The 20,018-nt window shown below is 37.8% G+C and overlaps 2 protein-coding genes across 3 annotated transcripts; one reads left to right on the top strand and one right to left on the bottom strand.

Moving 5' to 3' along the window:
• Positions 1-4,724: 4,724 nt before the first annotated feature.
• Positions 4,725-6,418, top strand: LOC111464955 (40S ribosomal protein S15a-1-like). Of its 2 annotated transcripts, none has more exons than XM_023109247.1 (4): positions 4,725-4,806; positions 5,153-5,304; positions 5,402-5,562; positions 6,120-6,418. In XM_023109247.1, the coding sequence occupies exons 2-4, from the start codon at positions 5,172-5,174 to the stop codon at positions 6,216-6,218; spliced, it is 393 nt and encodes a 130-aa protein (XP_022965015.1). In that variant the 5' UTR covers positions 4,725-4,806; positions 5,153-5,171; the 3' UTR covers positions 6,219-6,418. The 2 variants fall into 2 exon arrangements, with proteins under 2 accessions (XP_022965015.1, XP_022965016.1); XM_023109248.1 differs by having other exon boundaries at positions 4,729-4,806; positions 5,157-5,304.
• Positions 6,419-14,026: 7,608 nt separating this feature from the next.
• On the bottom strand, positions 14,027-17,105 carry LOC111464820 (protein UPSTREAM OF FLC-like). The gene is made up of 4 exons (XM_023109071.1): positions 16,819-17,105; positions 16,631-16,700; positions 15,685-16,551; positions 14,027-14,660 (listed from the first exon to the last, which is right to left on the bottom strand). The coding sequence occupies exons 1-4, from the start codon at positions 17,039-17,041 to the stop codon at positions 14,471-14,473; spliced, it is 1,350 nt and encodes a 449-aa protein (XP_022964839.1). The 5' UTR covers positions 17,042-17,105; the 3' UTR covers positions 14,027-14,470.
• Positions 17,106-20,018: the final 2,913 nt, after the last annotated feature.

The following is a 20,018-nucleotide window of genomic DNA, read 5'->3' as shown; positions in this document are numbered from 1 at the left end:
CCACAATAAGTTTCCGTTTGAAGAGATAGAGTACCCCGCTGGTCTTCCTGTTTGTGTTTGACTCCACACTTTCCTAAGGTGTTCATCAGACTTCCGGGCGTCAATAATTCGTTTTCGTAGGGTGGGTTGCATGGTCATCTATGTTATCTGAGTAGTACCACCTCTAATTACAACATCGATTTTAGCCCTCTTCATCTCATCCTGTATTCTTTCCTGCTTGGTGATCATCGCAGAAGTATGAACAACCTTTTTGCTCAATGCATCCGCTACAACATTGGCCTTGCAGATGATACAGGATCTCGATGTCATAATCCTTTGTACTTTAGTGAATGTAGTCGGCCTTGACCACTTCATAACTGCCCCTATCTTAGCTGGGTCCATTGTGATTCCTCTGCTTGACACCACATGACCCAAAAACGCTACCTCAGATAGCCAAAACTCGCACTCGGAAAACTTGGCGTATAGTCGCTGGGTTCTCAGTACGGTCAGAACTTTCCTCCAATGCTTTTCGTGCTCTACCTCTGACTTAGAGTATACCAGAATGTCGTCAATAAACACTATACCAAAAGTGTTCAAGAATTTCTTAAACACCCTGTTCATTAGTTCCATGAAGACGACTAGTGCATTGGTAAGCCTGTTCATTAGCTCTAAAGGTCGTTTTGGGTATATCTTCTTCCCTTATTCTCAATTGATGATACCTTGACCTCAAGTCAATTTTGGAGAAGATCGTTGCTCCCTGTAATTGATCAAACAAATCGTCCATTCTCGAGAGGGGGTACTTATTCTTTATGGCGACCTTGTTCAGCTCTTTATAGTCTATAAACTTGGCAAATCCTCTAGGAAAACAACAATGAATTCCCTGACAATGTGTACTGACGAGACTATCTGTTCATTACCGCTATTTAGGGTCACACTGGCTAAAAATGCGCTTGCACCACTGCAGATCATCTTCCTAGCCTTTAGTGCTGCTATGATGCTTGGGGTTCTTTTGGAAGTGTCTCCCTCATATGTAAAACTATCCCCTGAAGGAAGTCTGAGAGTAACTATTCGAGTTTCACTATCTATTAGAGCGCAATTCTCGCCTAGCCAATCCATACCCAAAATGACATTAAAGTCTTGCATACTTAACACTATTAAAGCAGCTTCTATGACACGTCCCGACACTGTCACACTACCTCCCTTAACTCTATGAGTAACCATTAATAGCTCGTGAGCAAGGGTGGACACCGATGGGATGATCTCTAAGGGTTCTTTTTCTAGGTGCGCTAACTCAACGAATTCCTCAGATACAAACGAGTGGGTAGAACCCGAATCAAACAATACAAAAGTCAAATGACCAAAGATAGGTAGTGTACCTGTAACAACTGTGTCAGGCACGTCGGCTTGCCTGCCTGTGGTTGCATGGGCTACAGCCCTGCTGCTATTGGGCACCCCGGCCCCTTTGATTCTTTATTGCAGGTCGGTTAGTATTATGATCTCTCCTATGAGGACAGTTTGCTACAAAGTGTCCTGTTTGGCCCCAACTGTAGCATACATCATTACTTGTCAACATTCCCTCAGGTGAGGGCGCTGACACTTAAGACATGGGTCCTTGTTCTGTATTGGGGCTCTCCCTCGATTAGTAATGCCTCCACAGAGTGGTCTGCCAGTTTTGGGAAGGTTCCAGTTTATCTGTTTTCCTTGAACTGCGATGTGGGATTTTTGAGCTGACCCTGACTATAATTTGTCAATACGAGGCATATCAATGAGGGTCGTCATTTTGAGGGCTTATGTATGATCTGTGGATGCCTGAGATGCCACATAACCTCTAATGTCCTCCCTTAAACCAACTATAAAACATTCAGTCTTAAGCTCTTCAGTGCTGACAAATATAGGAGATAATTTTGTCAATCTATTGAATTCCAAATCATAATCCTCCACAGGTTTGTCACCTTGCTTGAGTTCAAGGAATGCTGTTTGAAATTTCATTCTAGCAGTGACCGGATAGTATTTGCAGAAGTAAGCTTCTTTGAACTGACACCAAGTGATAGATATAAGCTTCTTTGAACTGACACCAAGTGATAGACTTTCCATGCGGTGCAATAATTTTTTGAGCACCCTTCCACTAGAAATGAGCCTCTCCTTTCAACATATAAGTTCCGCAATGAACCTGATATTCCGGCAGGCAATTCATGAAAAAGAAGGTTGTTTCCATAGCCTCGAGCCAGGTTTCTACTGCGACGGGATCTATTTTACCACTGTCAAAGGAAGGCGGGTTATGCCTCTAGAAGTCTTTCAGATAACAAGACTCTGTATCTGATCCCTTGCAACGTTGTCTGTTGCATTGTTGTCTGTTGTATTGGTGGTTGCATTGTCGCCTGGTTAGCCACAAGTGTCTGCATCATCTGAGTCATCTAAGTCTGATTTTTCATAAAGGTTAACTTAAATGCCTGTAGCACATCCGTAGTGAGATTAGTTTTTGGCTGGCTAGGTGGAACCTCTATATTATTAGTGGGCACTGGTGGGAAAAGGGCGGTAAGTCTGCGTCAGGTAAGTCTTGGGTCGTCGCTCTCCTTCGACTCATTCTTGATCTGGGTGCCCGTGGTATAGGACTCTTGAATCATTGAGGCATTTCATCAACCTCCTCTAGAGGTTCAGGTTCAGGTTCATATAAATATAGAGTTAGGATTGGATTCAGGAGGAAAATAGGGAAAACAGGAGTCGAACGGGATGAAATGGGCTTACACGCGCTTCCACCCGCAGGAACAAGCTCACTCACAGGTTCCACGCGAGCACGCTTTTGCTGCAGCCACGGGTCGTCGATTCGATTCGGGTGGACCGCGGGTCGTTGCGATTCGTCTCATCGTGCGAGTGCCCGATCGGCTGAGTAACGCGGGTCGGGTGTCGCTGGAAGACTGGAACTATGTTGCTCCAGACGGTGTTCGACGTGTGTCTGGTGGCTATCAGCGCACGCAAACCTCTTTCCGGTTGACATGTGGCGCGTCGTTGTCTTCTCTCTCCTCCTAGCAGAAAAATGAGGTTTCCGATTAGTTTTCCGATGTTCTTCTCATTTTTCTCTCTCAATTTTTAATCCAAATCAAAATAACTTCTTCAAGAAAGTTTTTGATCATACTACAACCTACGTGCCAGTATTTTTTTCTTGATTTTTACTTAATCATACGACGAGTTATGAGCGTTGGAAGGAGGTCCGTTCATCCTTACAGTTCTTGGAAAGATTCTTTAATCTCAACGTTTTGTGTGATTTTCCTCACGAAATCAGCGACGGATCTTTCCTAGATGAAGGTAGAAAACTTTAGCACTTCATTCCTAAACGAAAATCTCAGATCTGAAGAGGAACGTTCGAGATCTTACCTTGCGGATTTCTCTCGGATCTTGACAAAAAATGGAACCTCAACAACACGAGTCCTCCTTTTCTTCAAGAAGAAACTTCTGCATGTAAGTCTTGGTCGAGAATGAACTTCGATGATGGTTCTCTGACGAGAAGTTTGGCAATTTTCTTTCCCCCCTCAAGTTTCTTTTTTCTCAACTTTCTTCCTCATACTTTTCTTTTTTTTTGCAGGTGGTCTGTGGAAAATCCTCAAGACCCCTGTGGGCTGAAGGGCAAAATACCCCTTTTGCCCCTTTGACTTTGACCAACTTTATCTTTTTAGCGTAACATTAATGTTGTGGTCAACGAGAGAAAACGACTTTTCGAAAGGTGCATACAACATTCAACTACCTTCTGTAAATAACCAAAGGTGCTAAACTCAACGAAGTAGTATGTGCTTGTACGTCGTGATTTGCTGCGACAAGTCACCCATGGTGTCAAGTGATGAATTTCGTTACAACGACAGCGATCGTGGCACAACAACAACTCGAACAGACTAGTGACGTTGAACCCAATTTGTGATCAACATAGAGAATGATGTCGTGGCCGACGAGAGAAAACGACGTCTGGAAAGGTGTGCGCAACATTCAACTACCTTCTATAAATTACCAAATGTGCTAAACTCAACAAAAGTAGTGTGGACGTGTATGTTGTGATTTGTTGTAACAAGTCTCCCACAGTGTCTGGTGATAAATTTCATCAGGACGATAACGATCGTGGTACAACAACAACTCGAACAGACTAGTGAGGTTAAACCTGATTTGTGATCAAGGTAGAGATAGATGTCGTGGTCGACGAAAGAAAACGACTTCAAGAAAGGTGCACACAACGTTCAACTAGCTTCTATAAATTACCAAAGGTGCTGAATTCAATAGAAGTAGTGTGATATATCGTAATTTGCTGCGACAAGTCACCCACTAAGACAAGTGCGATCGACAAATACCTCTTTAATGCATTGTTTTAAGCTAACCCTAAATCGTCATTGACCAAATCAAACCCTCGACCTACGACCAATAAACCCAAAAAAAAAAATCTCCAACCCTAATTCCACAAATCCAACCTGCTCGAAAATTAACTGTTCTTTATATTAAATGAATAAAAATTTCAAAATTGAATGAGAATACAGTCCAATTTTTTTTTAAAAAAAAAATCTCCAAACCTTTAATTTTATAAAATATTTTTTAAAATTTTTATAAAAGTTAAAAAATGTGATTAAATTTTGTATTTATTTTTGAAATAGAATAATTACAAATGCATCTTATTGGAGAAAAGCCCAGCCCAAGAAGAAGGCCCAATTTGTACTCAGGGCTCGTTTAGGCCCAAGTGAGAGAGCGAGGGTTTTCGTCTCCAGGATTTATAAACTTCTTTAGCCTCAAACCCTAGCGCCCTTTCTTTCTTCTCAGAGTTGAAGCTGACGGACGCCTCCTTCTGCGATTCAGGTACATCTCCTCCTTCTCTTCGTCTCCTTTCAGATCAACCAGTACTGTATGAATATGTTTCTGTTCTTTTTTTTTTTGGATTGATTAAGCTGTTGAATGATCTTCGCAATGACTAGTTCGTCGATGGGGATTCCATTTGATTGTTGAATGATTTCAAATGAAATGGTGTTTAGGTTTTAGTGGAGTGGGAGTGAGTTCTTACTGGAATTTTAGTATATTTTATAGCAACCGACTGTTAGTGGATTGGAGTTTTTCGAGCTTTTGTGGTAAATTGTATGAATTTCTTTATCATAGTTGTTGATTTCGTCTGGTTTTGTCTATCTTTTTCTCTCGCCGGAAACTCCAGGAAGCTTTAATTTTGAAGGATGGTCAGAATTAGTGTTTTGAACGATGCTCTTAAGAGCATGTACAATGCAGAGAAGAGGGGGAAACGACAGGTCATGATCAGGCCGTCCTCCAAAGTGATCATAAAGTTTCTGATGGTGATGCAGAAGCATGGTTCGTTTGTTTTCTTCACCTCCTCTATGGTTTGACTTCATTTTAAACAATTTCTCCGGAGGTTATCTAATTTTATCTTCTTTGCTTTAATATTTAGGATATATTGGGGAATTTGAGTATGTTGATGATCATAGATCTGGGAAAATTGTTGTTGAACTGAACGGCAGGCTGAACAAATGTGGGGTTATTAGTCCTCGTTTTGATGTGGGTGTTAAGGAAATTGAAGGCTGGACTGCTAGGCTGCTCCCATCCAGACAGGTTAGTGTTCGATCCCTGTTACTTTTGTTAAATGTGATCTTGAAGTTCGTCATTCGAAATTTACCAGTATTGAAAGTTCAGTAATTTGGTTGATGCCAATGACCGAAATTGAGTATCTGTTTCCCTCCCTTTCCTGCTAGGATTGGAAATCCATTCTCCTTGGAAAGGGATTGGAAATCCATTCTCCTTGGGTTTCTTAAATAGTGTCAAAATCAGTGCTTTGAATCATTGCTACTGAACCCATACTTGTTCTATAGAAGTTGAGGCATTTTGAATTCTTTGTCGACACTGGACAAAGTCAAGGGACCCTGAAACCCGCTCCTTAGCTATAACGTTCTAGAGTCATGTTGAACAGACACTAACCGTCCAAACATGGGACCTTCATTTTCTTAGATGCCAAATCAGCTACTTGTGTTCTAATACATGAATAGAGTCGTAGAGCCTTTTTAATTTATCTTCTATTTTCACATGTGGGTATTGATTGTATAGAGATTTGTTGAATAACGTGGCCTTCAAAAACATGTTAATGAATAGTTTGATGAAATTGAAATCTGCAGTTTGGATTCATCGTGCTGACAACATCTGCGGGGATTATGGATCATGAAGAAGCTAGAAGGAAGAATGTTGGAGGTAAAGTTCTTGGTTTCTTCTACTGAACATGGTTTTGAGTATCCATTGTGGAGTTTTGACATAGCTTTTAAATACTACTCTACATTTTGTCGGTAAAGAATGATGTTATTCTGTAATGATTAGATCTTGCTCTTCTCTTAAGTTAATTCCAAGAGAATTTTTATTGTTTTGGTGAAGACATTTTGGTTTTTAGTTATATTGGAAGAGAACTAGTGCTTTTTTATTCCTTTTGAGTTTCTTGCTATGTTACCCACTACTACTCCAACTTTGATATCTCTCACTTGAGCTTGAAGTTCAATAATAGATATCTTTGAGACCAATTTTCCTTATAAAACGAGAAATTACACTTTTTTTTTCTCTGATTTTAAGGTTTGGGTTTCTTTTCAAGATTGATTTTGATTTTCTTTCTATTATTTCTATTTTCTTCTTTCTCACTCTTCTCATCCTTCAACCTTCAACACCCTCCCATGGCTACCATCGACAGAGGCAATCTTTCCCCCCTTTCCCCTTTTTCTTTCCTCGTCTTCTTCCCCCTTTTCTTTTTTCCTTTTGTTTTCCCCCATTTTTTCAAAAGGAAAAAAATGTTATTAGAGTTTCTTTTTTTTTAATGAAGTTTATGAATTTTGAAAATGTATTTAAAGATTAATTTGTAATTCGTTCAAACTTATTTTTGTGCAACTTTATTATATTGAAACTAATAAATGAAGATTTGTATAGTTTTTATTAGTTTAAGTTAGTGAAATTTGAATGGAGAGTAAAAACTGTATTACTTATTTAAGTCTGGGGTTAAATTTGATGAAATTGGAAGTTTAGGTTTGATATTGATACAATTTAATGAACTTAAGGCTGTTATTAAAATATTTTGGGTTAGATCATAAATATAATGATAGCACCATAAAATTAACTTAGTAGAAAAAAAAAAAATTTCCTATCAAAGTTTACGAGCAACGCAATTGACAAGTCTTATATTAAAGTTATAACTTAAATTCTGGAATCTAGTTATGATTTGATTCCATCATCTTCCATTCCATCGCATTCTTCTCAGCTGATGGTGTGTCGTTCGTGATGGGGCCTTTGTCCTCTGAAAAATGCTAAACATGGTTTGAGTATTTAAAAATATTTAGTGTTCTGTAATATAACTCATCAAGTGTCTTATAGGGCATAACGTAAACATGATATCATAACAAACATAAATTAACATCAAGTCCACAACCGAGGTGGGAACGCACAATCCACTTCCTTTAGGGGTCTCTAGTGTCCTAGCTGGCACACCAATTGGCTGGATACTATTAAGGGGTCTCTAGTGTTCTAGCTGGTACACCAATTGGCTGGATGCTATTTGTAATAGCCCAAGTCCATTGTTAGTAGATATTAGTAGATATTATCCCCTATTATGTATTGTCATTAACTTCATGGTTTTACAACGCATCTACTAGGGAGAAGTTTCAACGTCCTTATAAAAAATGTTTCGTTCCCTCTCCAACTAAAGTGATATCTCATAACATCAGCATTATAGAAAGTTCATAAATATAAAATACTACAAGAAATAACATGTAGGGAAGCCACATAGTATGTGTTATTCATACACTATACATCATCCAACCTATTTCGAGGACATTTCAATAATAAGCTCATTTACCTTATTAGTTTAAGAATGGTCTAAAATGATAGAACGGGGTCCAAAATGTCAATACAAAGTCGTTTAAGTCGAGTTGGAGAAGAAGGGAGTCGGCGTGTTACAATAGCTGCAGCTTGAGAGAGTGACCTATGGTTGTGTTCTCATGAGTTGATCGCATGGGTAGTCCGAGCCTGATGTGGTTTAGTTTTAAGCTTGCGATTTGGATGGTGGGGCCATCGAGGCTGAGGTTTAGAGTTTGGTTAAGTTTTCGAGCTTGAGGCCTATATTCGAGAATGATTTCTGACCTAATTTCTTCTCCAATTTATTTTCTTTCTCCTTTGTGATTATGACCACTTTTTAATCACGCTACTCGACTACTTTTGATGATGACTTCGTGTAAGAGGTTTCCTAATCATAGAAAGAGTTGGTACCCTCTTTAATACCAATTGGAAAACATAATAGCGAACATTGACGAAGAGGGGGAAAATGAAAACTGGGAAGGACTTATCACTAATGGCTTCCCTAATGTTTTCGTCTCTAAGTAAGGATGAATCTACATACACTGAAAGAAGTTTGATTCGAAGAGTGGAAATTGATGTGAGAGGAAAATGCATTTGTGGATATTTGATATTTTCCAAAAAATTTAATGCATATTTTAAATAGAATTGTTATGTTTTTCATATTTGTTGAGAAAAAAAAAATAACAATTCTAAGTCAAATTTCACATATGAAATCATCGTTCTTACAAAAAAAAAAAAAATGGTATAATCTCTACTAAAAAACCAATTCAAGCATAGTTCAGTGATAAGTATTCAAGCATAGTTAAGTGGATAAGTAAAAACTACCATTCAAATAGATGGTTCAATATCCACACTACAACCGTTAAACTTATAATATAAAAGATATGAATTATAAACGTATAATACCTTAAACCAAATGAACAAGAATGGTTTCATAAACTAGGTTACAAAGTCGGATCATAAACTAGGTTACATTCAATAGAAAATAACCAAAAAGGTTGATGAGTAAGCATAGGTAAAAGTCCTTATCAAAAATTTTTGTACACAAATCTAAGATTAATATAACGAAGCTTCCTAGATGTATCATTATTCCACAATAAAAAGCCTCTTTCGTAGGCGTTTCAAATTAGAAAAATCTACAAAGAAATATTTAAACGCAGTTCCAGAATCTCTCGATATAGTAATTCCAACAAAACGATAGAGATTCAACTCAACGAAGAATCATGAACATATAAATAGTTAATAAGATAAATAACAAAATGCGGAAAGTCATCTAAGAATCAGGAAAACAAAATACCAAATCTCGGACAAAAGTAGCTTTTCTTGTACACGTTGACTTCATTATTTTGTCGTCTGACTCACACAGTTTTCTAATATGCCAAAGAGTAGTCGTTGCCCAAAATGATGCACGTGGCTGCACCATCGTTGTGTAACGATCAGAACCTACGTTCTCGTTTCTTCACATCGTAGCTACTGATCTCCCCAAAGAAGAACGTCCGAAAAGCCGTCGAGAACTCGAGCTCGGACCGAGGAAAAGGCGTCGAGGGGGAAGCCATGGATGGATTTTGAAAGGTCCCAAGAGGAAAGAAGAGGGTAGGTTGTTGGGAAGAAATGGGAGGTGGTGGGGGGTTGGTTTATGATGTTGTGGGAGAAGAGGATCTTCTAAGCATATGCTTCAAGCAATAACTAGTTGGTCCATTTTCTTTCCACTTTATACTAACTTTTTTGTTTATTTAATTATTAATCACATGCATCTATGTGCCTAAAGTTGTAAACCTTAACATTAAATAATTCAATAAACCCCAATTTTAAAATTAATTAGCCATTAAATAATTTTTCATAAATTAATGCATAATTATTTAGAATTATTTTGGGTTTATAACAAGGGTCGAGGGTCTAGAGCTGACATTTGGTTGAGAGTATATATCCTGAGTTATTGAGCTATACTTAAGTTGACAGTTTAATCTAGAGGTGTACATTCAACCCGACAACCTGGACCAACTCAATCCGAACTATAAGGGTTGGGTTGGGTTGGGTTCATTTTTCTGAACCCGAATTGACTCGGTTCGGTTTCGGATTCATGGGATAAAACCCTCAGGTTGATCCGAGTCAAATAACAATATATAAAATATTTTTTTATTTTTGTTATATATAATCATTTTTATTGTTTTTTTTTTTTTTAATTTTATGATCTATCTTTATATTTTTCTTGCTTAACCCATTCTCAACCAATGTCGATATTTTAGTTGTTTTTAGTTTTATGACAATGTTGAACTATGTTAATATGTTACTATTTTCGCTCTTTGTTCTTGATTGTTTTTTTTTTTTTTTGTGTGAATAATTATAGACTGATTTTTGAACTTTTAATTATCTTTTATGTAAGATTGTATCCGAATAATTATAAATTGTGGATAAATAATTTTTTATAAAAATAATTTTTTTTTAACAATCCGACAACTCAACTCAAACCCAACCTGAAAATAGAGGTTGGCTTGAGTTGGGTTGTGAAAATTTTCGAGTTGGGTTGAGTTACTAATCCAACCAACCCGAACTTTTGGGTTGGATCAAAAAAATCCTTCAACCCAACCCAACCCGGACCATGTACACCCCTACCTTAATCCTATGTATACAAGGACATAAGAAATAATAGTCATACAACTAAAACAAGTGAGAAATTCAATCGGTCCAACCTAATTTGTACGGTTTAGGTTGAGTTATGAACTGATTTGGGTTCGATTGAATTCAAATAAATGAAAATTTCATAGATAGGGTTAGTTCTGGGTTAAACCAAGCGTTAATTTAATACATTTTTGTTTGCAAAAAATAATTTTTTTTTATTTACTGTCATAATTATTTTTTTGGTTATTTATTTTTGACAGCTCTTAAAATAATTTTTAAATATTTAGAAGGAAATTTTTAAGGTATAAGTTGAAATTAAGCCGTAAATCTTAATTAAATGTTTGAAAATAAATAAATATATATTTTAGGAACTAGTGTTTTACTTTACTAACAAAATTGTAAATAACCCCAACAATCTAAACTAAATAATTTAAAAAATAAAAATTATTTTGATTGAAAAAATTTACAACCCGAACAATGGGATTAGGTTTAAAAAAGTTTCGACCTGACTTAAATTAATTCTTGAACATCCTTAAAGTACGGTGGAGATTCAAACTCTAAGATTCTGGTAAAGAATACAATACGATACCTTTCATACTATGTAAGTGACTTCACTACTGCTCGAGTTGGATTAATTGTTTGAAGCATGAGTGGCGCAATGCCCTATAGCCGTTGTACGCATTGTTAATTATTATGTTTGCTTAATATGTTATGATGTGCTGTTATGATGATAATTGTCATGTTTACTCGTTATGTTATTGATAAATATAACCTATTATGAAAGTAAGGTACCTTAGAGTATTTTTATCTTATGTAATGATATGGAATGATTATGTAATGTTGGAAAAGAACGAAGATATATATTGCACCACAAATATATGTCATGAATTTAAATTATAGGGACCTCATGCATATTGTGTGTTTACGTGCATCGGGGATACTTTTTCGTTATGATCGGTCCAGACATGTACCTTACGACATTTATGTTCGTTATGATGTTACAATTTGATATATGTACACCATGAAACTATGCACGCTCCCTCCCTTCCCTCTGTGGTATACTAGCAGTGTGAGTGCATGCTAGCTGAAAGCTAAGTCTAGGAGTATGTATACGAGCTCATCTAGAGATTCATGTGTGTGGATCGTGTGTAGAGAAGTATTACGCATTCAATACTGCCCGGACTGAAAATTGAGACAAGACCATGAAATGTTGTTTAATGATAGATCTCAAACACGATTGTATGTGATTGCATATCTTAACGTCAATTTCTGTCATATTTTTTTGTCTTTGGATTCCTTTTATTAATTAATTGTTTTTAAATTCAGTAGATGGAGAAATTTAAGGCATTAAAAGCTTACAAGTGAATTAATCAATTGAAAAGTTTAGGTTGAAAATTTGATATATTAAGAGCAATTAAGAGTGTTCTTTGGTGAAGCATGTTATGCCTCTTGATCTAGATGGAGAACGAACACGTCTAATTTCGAACATAATTATCTCGAGCTAGGTTTTAAATTTCTTTTGGTATTTTTATTTGACCATCGGTTCTGTAACAATCTAAACCCATTACTCGCGTATATTGCCTTAGTTGGGTTTGATAGACGAACACGACTCTCCACAATGGTATGATATTGTCCACTTTGAGCATAAGCTCTCATGGCTTTACTTTGGGCTTCCCCAAAAGGCCTCATTCCAATGGAGGTAGTATTCCTCACTTATAAACCCATGATCATTCCCTAAATTAGTCGATGTGAGACTTCCATCATCCAACACCTCCCCTCGAACAAAGTGCGCCTCCCCTTAATCGAGGCTCGACTCCTTTGGAGTCTTAGTCATTTTTGACTGCCTTCGAGGAGGGGCTTGGCTCCTTTTCTTTAGGAGTTCTTTGTTCGATATTTGAGGATTTGAGGATTTACCAATCTATTGGCACGACTAAGTTTAGGGCATGGCTCTGATACCATGATAGACGAACACGACTCTCCACAATGGTATGATATTGTCCACTTTGAGCATAAGCTCTCATGGCTTTACTTTGGGCTTCCCCAAAAGGCCTCATTCCAATGGAGGTAGTATTCCTCACTTATAAACCCATGATCATTCCCTAAATTAGTCGATGTGAGACTTCCATCATCCAACAGGGTTTTCCCCTGAAGGATTTCGAGAGGTTTCCACTGTAACGACCCTAAATTTCCACTTAGAGTTGCTATCGTCATCATCATCTATACTCATATGAGAAATTAAACATTTAAAAACTTCATTATGAAACATAACCTTCCTCTTAAAACATTGTCATGGACTTACGTGTTCGAAAACATCGTTTAAATGACACACGAAAAATTAAATAAAATAAATAACGTTGAAATTAAAAGACCCTATTCTAACCATAAGTCTTCGAAAACAAGTATAGCTACCTATGCATGTACCATGGTCTCGAATTAGGATGTCGTCAGCCGTACATGAATGTCTTGCTTTTACCTGAAAAGAAGTAGCACACGACTTGAGTATTTTAAGAAATACTCAATACGTGACCCTATTAGGGTGAGGAAATGCAAACACATGCAACTCATGATCTAAGGGACCTATCATTTAAGAACTATCATAAGCGTGACCTCCAATCCGGACAAAAATTTGATGTGTAGTACTTTCCTACCCGTGACCCATACGTGCGAGTGTGGACCCCCAAGCAGTTCGCACCTCCCTAGACCCATCATAGTCGAGTTAGCTTTTCGTAGTGACGTCTAGAGGTCAGTAGACCCCTTACTGTCATGCGAGGCTATGATGATGCATCATCATCATAGCGTACGCATCGATACTCATCATAAAAAATGGGGAAGTTTCCCGTTTCTTTCCAGATCAGGCTGCCCAACATCTCGATTTATTTCCTTCTCTCCTTCACGACATCGTAATACCTTATCCACTTACAAAACGTGAATTTTTTCCGATGTTATCATTTTTCTTAAACCCATACTTGTCATGCTGTTATTATACATTCCGAAACCATACTGAACTCATTGAGCTCGCCCTCCTCTTCACAGAACAAACAACTTATGAGCTCACCTTCCTCTACAAGCTTGCTCATTGTTTGTTTCAAATGTGGACCTTTCAATCTCGTCGGAGATTCAGTTCGAGGGAGGGTTTCGTGGGGTATCTTTTGTGACTTCGTAGGAGGTGTTGAGGAGCGTTAAGGGACGTAGCTTTGCGCGTAGGTTGAAAATGCAAAAAATTCGGCGAGTCACCAAAAAATTTTCCGCAACTGTGCAAAGATTTTTTATTTTATTTTTATCATTACTCGTTCGTTTCTCCTACCGATGTAAGATCTCACAAGTTCAAGATTGACATTTCCATCATATCTAAAACCATCGACATTCCTATATCAATATTGCTATTTTGTTCTTATCTAGTTATTCTCCATCTCGAAGAAAAATTCCTAATAAGACAGTGAATGTAGGCATAAAGTTTCGATCAACGGTCGAGAGAGAGAGAGAGCGAGCGAGCCTCGACAAGTGAGCAAGTCCCTATTCTCCACGGCTGTTCTATTTTGGTGCAAAAACTCGCACCACTTGTGAAAACAGCCACAACAATCAGCAATGCTCAATAATTTATAATAGCAAGTACATTACAAATGTCCATTTTACAAGTCACGTCTTCTCTTCTCCAATATGGCAACTGTCGGCCCTTCCACTGCCGACGCCCCTACCCTACTCGTTACCCGTGACCACCTATCACCACCTATCCTTTCCCAATTCCAACGCTCATTGTAGCCTTGGTCAAACAAAAGTTGTCACATTGGGAGCCTTAATGCCTCTATTTCATCAACATTCATGCAAAAAATTCAACCCCCACTAACACTAAGTTGACTCTCTCTACGCAAAAAACTAAATCAAATTTCTCAGTTTACAATGCACCTTTTTTCTTGTCTGCTTTGGACGGTGCCCGGTGCGGGCGGGCGGGCGGGGGCTGCTTCTTCTTCTTTTCTCCTTGTTTGATGAGAGTTTCAGAAGGATTGTGTTGTATTGGGTCTGTCTATTCATTGTTGTTCTGTGTGAGTCTTTTGCTTCCATGTTGTGTATTGCTGGTGGTGATGGAAGGGCCGTCGGTTATGTTGCTAGTCTCCCTCTTTGTTCCTTGGCCGGATGACCTGTGCTTTCTCGGTATGCATTTCGCACGTGCTGCTGCATCGATCTCCTTCTCCGACATTTGCAGCTGTGATGCCCTGCAATTCAAACACATGATTCATTCACCAATTTTGAGTTTCGACTTTCTTCACCATTCCCCAATCCTTCAGGGCTTCTGTAGTTACTAGCTAAAGAACATTTATAAACAATCATACAAAGCAAGCAGCAAAGGCAAAAAGTGTGAGATCCCACGTAGGTTAGGTAAGGGAACGAAGCATTTTTAAGGGAGTGGAAAACTCTCAATAGCAGATGCATTTTAAAATTGTGAGGCTAACGGTTATACACAACGGGCTAAAACGGACAATATCTAGTAGAGGTAGGCTTGAACTGTTACAAATGGTATCAGAGTTTGTTACACACCAGGCGGTGTGCCGGTAAGAACACTGGACCCCCAAGGGGGTGGATTATGAGATCTCATATCGGTTGGATAAGGGAAAAAAAGCATTTACAAAGGTGTGAAAACCTCTCCCTAGCAAAGACGTTTTAAAACCATGAGGTTGACTGCTATACGTAATGGGCTAAAACAAACAATATCAAAGAAGAATGGATGAAAGCTCGTATGGTGATGTTAGATTGGGAGTTGGGTATGGTATTCTTCAATCAAAGTCTCTTCTCTTTGGAATATAGAAACAAACAGATGGAAGGCAGACTCCCCTAGTTGGGTGGATTCATCTTCCTACTTAAGACCCAAAACCAAACAGAAACAGAGCATTCAATCAAATTATCAGATCATCTGTGAACTGTGGGACAGAAAATTGAATGAAATGAAATGGACTGAACGAAGGTAGATGGTGGGCAGTCTACAGTCCTTGTTTTGCTAGATGAGGAAACAAACAGTTCAAATGGGATCAAAACAGTACATTTCTGAATCAACTATAGCAGTGCTACAAACAAAATGAATGTTGATTTTAGTCTACTTTTTATCTTTTCTTTTTCCCAGTCCCGTACGAATCTTACAGGCAAATCCAATGGTGGCCCAGAAGCCTCAGGCAGAGAATCAAAAATATTTCAGACTTGAAAAGTAATCAATCAATCACAGAAACAAGAAACAAGAAACCTTACCTATCTGCATTGTAAGAAGATGACCTCTTCAGAGCCGCTGGAGCGTTCTTTACTTTCTGGGTTTCGATTAGGCTTCCACTGAAGTATTCCTTGTCTTCCAACCGTACGCCGGAGAAACCCATAATTTCCGTCGATATCTCTGTTGCTGGTTCTTTCCTGCCTATGCGAGGTACTCCGGATTTACAGTGACCAACGAGGGCAAATTCTTGATCCCCAATTGATGGTGCTGCACAGTCCTTGAACGACATCGATCCACATGAAATTAATTGCATTAGAACCGCCGATGCCCTCATCCTCCCGCTCGGAAAACTCTCGGCCGTCCGATTAGCGTTGGCGGCTTCGGAAATGATCAAACGTCCGTCGGCTTTCATCAGAGATTCTAGAGTTTCGGGGCTTGAATCCGAGAGAGGAGGAGAAATTTCTTCCGTATTGAGCTCTGTACTCGGCGTAGGGTTTGATTCACCATGAACCTCCTCTGTTTCTTTCTCTTCCTTCTTCTCTTCCTCCCTCACCGCTCGTCTCCTCCGCCGATGCTTCTCGTCAGTCTGAGTCGAAGCATCGGCAGCGGCGGCTTTAGCCGACGAGTCAAAGCTCGAATCGGTCTTATAGACTTTGTACTCATGGAAGTCGACGGAACTCCACGACTGGTTCCGTCTACGAGAGAGGATCGGGGAATCGGACTCCTCGCCGTCGAGTTTATGAATCTCCGGCGGCCTCAAAGACCTCGAAGATTCCGAGCCTTGAACTCGGCTCTCTAAAGAGGAATGAAGAATCTCCGATCCTTTGAGAACATACTCTTTACCATGCAATGGATAAATGAAATCATTCTCCGACAAATCGTGCCATACGAACCCATTCTTGTAGCTCCTAAAACCAATTAAAACCCTAGAAATCAGAATATGAACAAAATCGAAACGAAGAAAACGAAAACCGCCATTAAATTCACCTCTTAGACGACCACGAGTACGCAGTCGCCATTCCATTTCCTCGAAGAAGATTGAGACGATTGATAACATCTGATGAACAGAAACATTCGAAAAGAGAGTGAAATGTGAGAATCAAAGTCAAAGAAGCAGGAGAAATCGAAAAAACAAAAAAACGAAAATGAAAATGAAGAAGAGGATTGTGAACAACCTCTGAGATAGAGGCCTTCGGAGGAGGAAAGAGGAACCTCCATGAAATGAGGGTGTTGGAGGTGGCCATTTCGGGAGAGATAGTAAACGACGGGAACCTTTCTATCGGAGCGGAGCTTGGGTTCAGTCCAGACCTTGGTGCGCTCAGGGCTGGTGGCGTCTCTGTCCTTCCATAGCCTGGGGATTTGAAGGTCAGTGAGCCTGTCTCTGGAAGCGACCGCCATTGTTGAGGAGAGGGAAGGAGAATGGAGAAGAAGAAGGGGAAGGATTTTGAGTTTTATAGAGAGAGTTAAAGAGGGAAGGAGGGAGAGATCCGACGGACAAACAGCTACGTAACAAAACACGGCCGTTTTGATTTCAGGACTTATTTTCTTTTTCTTTTTTCAAAAATTAAATTTATCATTATTATTTATTTTTAAATAAATTATTTTTATAACACAATGTAAAAACAATATTAAAAAATATTTTCTTTTTTTTTTTTTTTTATTTTAAGGTTCATGTGATCAGATAACCCGACCAATTCAAACTAAGATTGAGTTAGGTTGGGTTAGATTATTATTATTTTTTTTTTTGTTAATTTAGATTGGGTTAAATTTTTACAATCTCAATCGGTTCATGGGTTGACTTTTCTATTGGGTCAATCCAACCGGCCTGAATATTGAGTCAACCCAGCCAGCTTAAATCTAGATTAAAAATATTTGACATTTGTAATGGATAGAACGGAGGTACAAAGGTTTAATATTTGAGTTTTATAAGATCTTATTTATTAATGTAATAAATATGATTTTTTTAAAATAAGAATAATAAGAATTAGAATAGCTTGACATCCCAACTCAAAAAGTTGGATTACATTGCAAAGTCTGTGTTAGTTGCTCGGGTTACCAACTTGATTAATCCGGTCCAAATAATTTCTCAATTCATGTCCATTCTTAGAAAATTTATTAGACAGAAAAATAAAAATTTAGTAACTTTCTTAATATTTTTAAATATCATTGATCGTGACAACGTAACACGATCCAACTAATCCAGACGTGTCAAGTTGTTCGAGTCACGAACTTGACAACCCAGTCTAGAAAATTGTGTTGAATTGTGGATTCTATTGTAGTTGCTCGGGTCACCAACTCGACCAATCCTAACTCAAATGATTTGTCCATTCCAACTCTGGTATACACGTCTAATAAATTTATTCAACACAAAATTAAAAATTTAGTCCGAACTTATATGACACGTGGGTGAAATGAGAAGGGTAAATTAGTAATTTAGCTAAAATGAAATCTGATTTTCAAAGCACCGACCTTCTCCTCCTCACGTGCCACACTCTCTCTCTCTCTCTCATATATATATATATATATATATAATTTAATATTTAAATGGTCAGTTATGTTTTGGTTTTAGCATAAGGTTACGATGGATCCCGTGAAATAGATTGGAGAACGGATATAAATGGGAAAATATTAACGGAAAAAACAAGATTCGGATATACTATTTTTAAATTCTTTTTTTAAATAATTAAAATTCAGATTACAAAATTATTTTTTTAATTTCTCTTCCTATTTTTCACACTAAATAAATTATTATTTTTTTCACCTCCTTAGTTGTCAATTAGTGGATACCCATGTATATAAAATAATAATATTTAATACGAGACCTGTCGTGTGATACCCAAGTAAAAGAGGAGTAAATGAATGATTCAAGATCACGTCCCAGTGAGAAACACTTAAAAGCTATACCAAACAAGATGCGTCTTTCTTTTCGGTAGCTTAATCATAAAAACTTTAAAATTAAGCTGTTTTGCTTCGAGCAATTATGTGTTAGGTAGGTGACGTATTGGAAATTTTTCCAAGATGCATGTAAGTGAGGACAAAACAGGCTGAACTGACTTGCGTTGGTTTGTGGGGATAGTCTTCACTCTTAAAAAGCGAAAAGTAAGTAACGTGATCATGTTGCAAGGAAATTTCAAGGCCAACAAGTGTTGAATTTAGGATTTTGTATCCTGGGTATGGGCGTTACACGTCAATAAGCTAAGTACGACATAAAGGAAGGTGACGAAATCACCCGAGTATCCTAATTTTTTTTTTTATACATCTCAACTTCATTCCTTGGAGAGAGAAAAGTAGCACCGAAGATAGGAAATAACGAGATACGTTCATTTTCATTAAGGTTAGTAGTCGAACATCGTTACCATAGTTATCATTATCCCGAACATATATTATTGGAAGGCATGCATGACTTAACACATGTTGTTGTGACACTCGGAGATATACATGAATGAAGCGAGAACTACATTCAAATGAGAATAATCTTAAGATAAGATGACTAAGAAAGACTTAAAAGAATTGAAAGTTACTATCTATACCAACAAAGTATACGTTCATTTTCATTAGTTTAATCATAAAAAACTTCAAAGTTAAGCGTGTTTTACTTAGAGCTATGAGTGAGCAAAGACAAGTCATACTGAAATGACTTGTGTTGGTCAGTGAGAATAGTTGTCCCTCTTAGAAGCAATGAGTAAGTAATATGACTATGTTGTAATGGACGTAGGAAAATGTTGGAGCCGTCACGGTCTGGTTCGTCTTTCGTCCATGTATCATAGACAACTTTTATCTTGTGTTTTAGGACAGTTTCGAAAAGCTACTTTCTCTTTCTAATATCTTAATATTTCCGTACAACTCTAATTTGAACGGACGGAATATGAAATTAAAATTTCGAAATTTGAACGTGAGACGACGATGAATATTTATCGACAATGTTGTAGAAATGTGTGTGGAAAAGGGAACTAAAAGTCTTATTGTTTTTTTTTTTTTTAAATCTAATATAGTTGAAAAAAAAAAGAAGGTGAGTTGACTAAACGGTCGTTTAATATTTGCCGTACCAAACTTTGACTAAAACAGCTAATATAGTAATCAATCATTATCATAGCCTTTAAAACCCGGTTTTCTGATCTGACAAACGTTGTACTATTCGTGGGCCCCTACTAGACACGTGGCAAGATAAATCCGACATTTTCAATTATTTTATTTTATTTTCTCAAATTGGGCGTTGAAAATTGGATTGAATTCACACGTGGGAGGTGTACGTGGCAATGGGAAACGACGTCGAATTAGCCACCAAGTAAGACTATTTGAGGCGCAGATAAAAACTATGTCCCTATTTTTTTTTTTTTTTTTTTTTTTTTTTTTTTTTTTTTTTTTTTTTTTTTTT

Source organism: Cucurbita moschata, unplaced genomic scaffold, assembly GCF_002738365.1.
Source record: "Cucurbita moschata cultivar Rifu unplaced genomic scaffold, Cmos_1.0 Cmo_Scf00031, whole genome shotgun sequence".
In the NCBI taxonomy this organism is placed as follows: Eukaryota; Viridiplantae; Streptophyta; class Magnoliopsida; order Cucurbitales; family Cucurbitaceae; genus Cucurbita; species Cucurbita moschata.
This window is presented reverse-complemented; position numbering and strand designations above follow the sequence as displayed.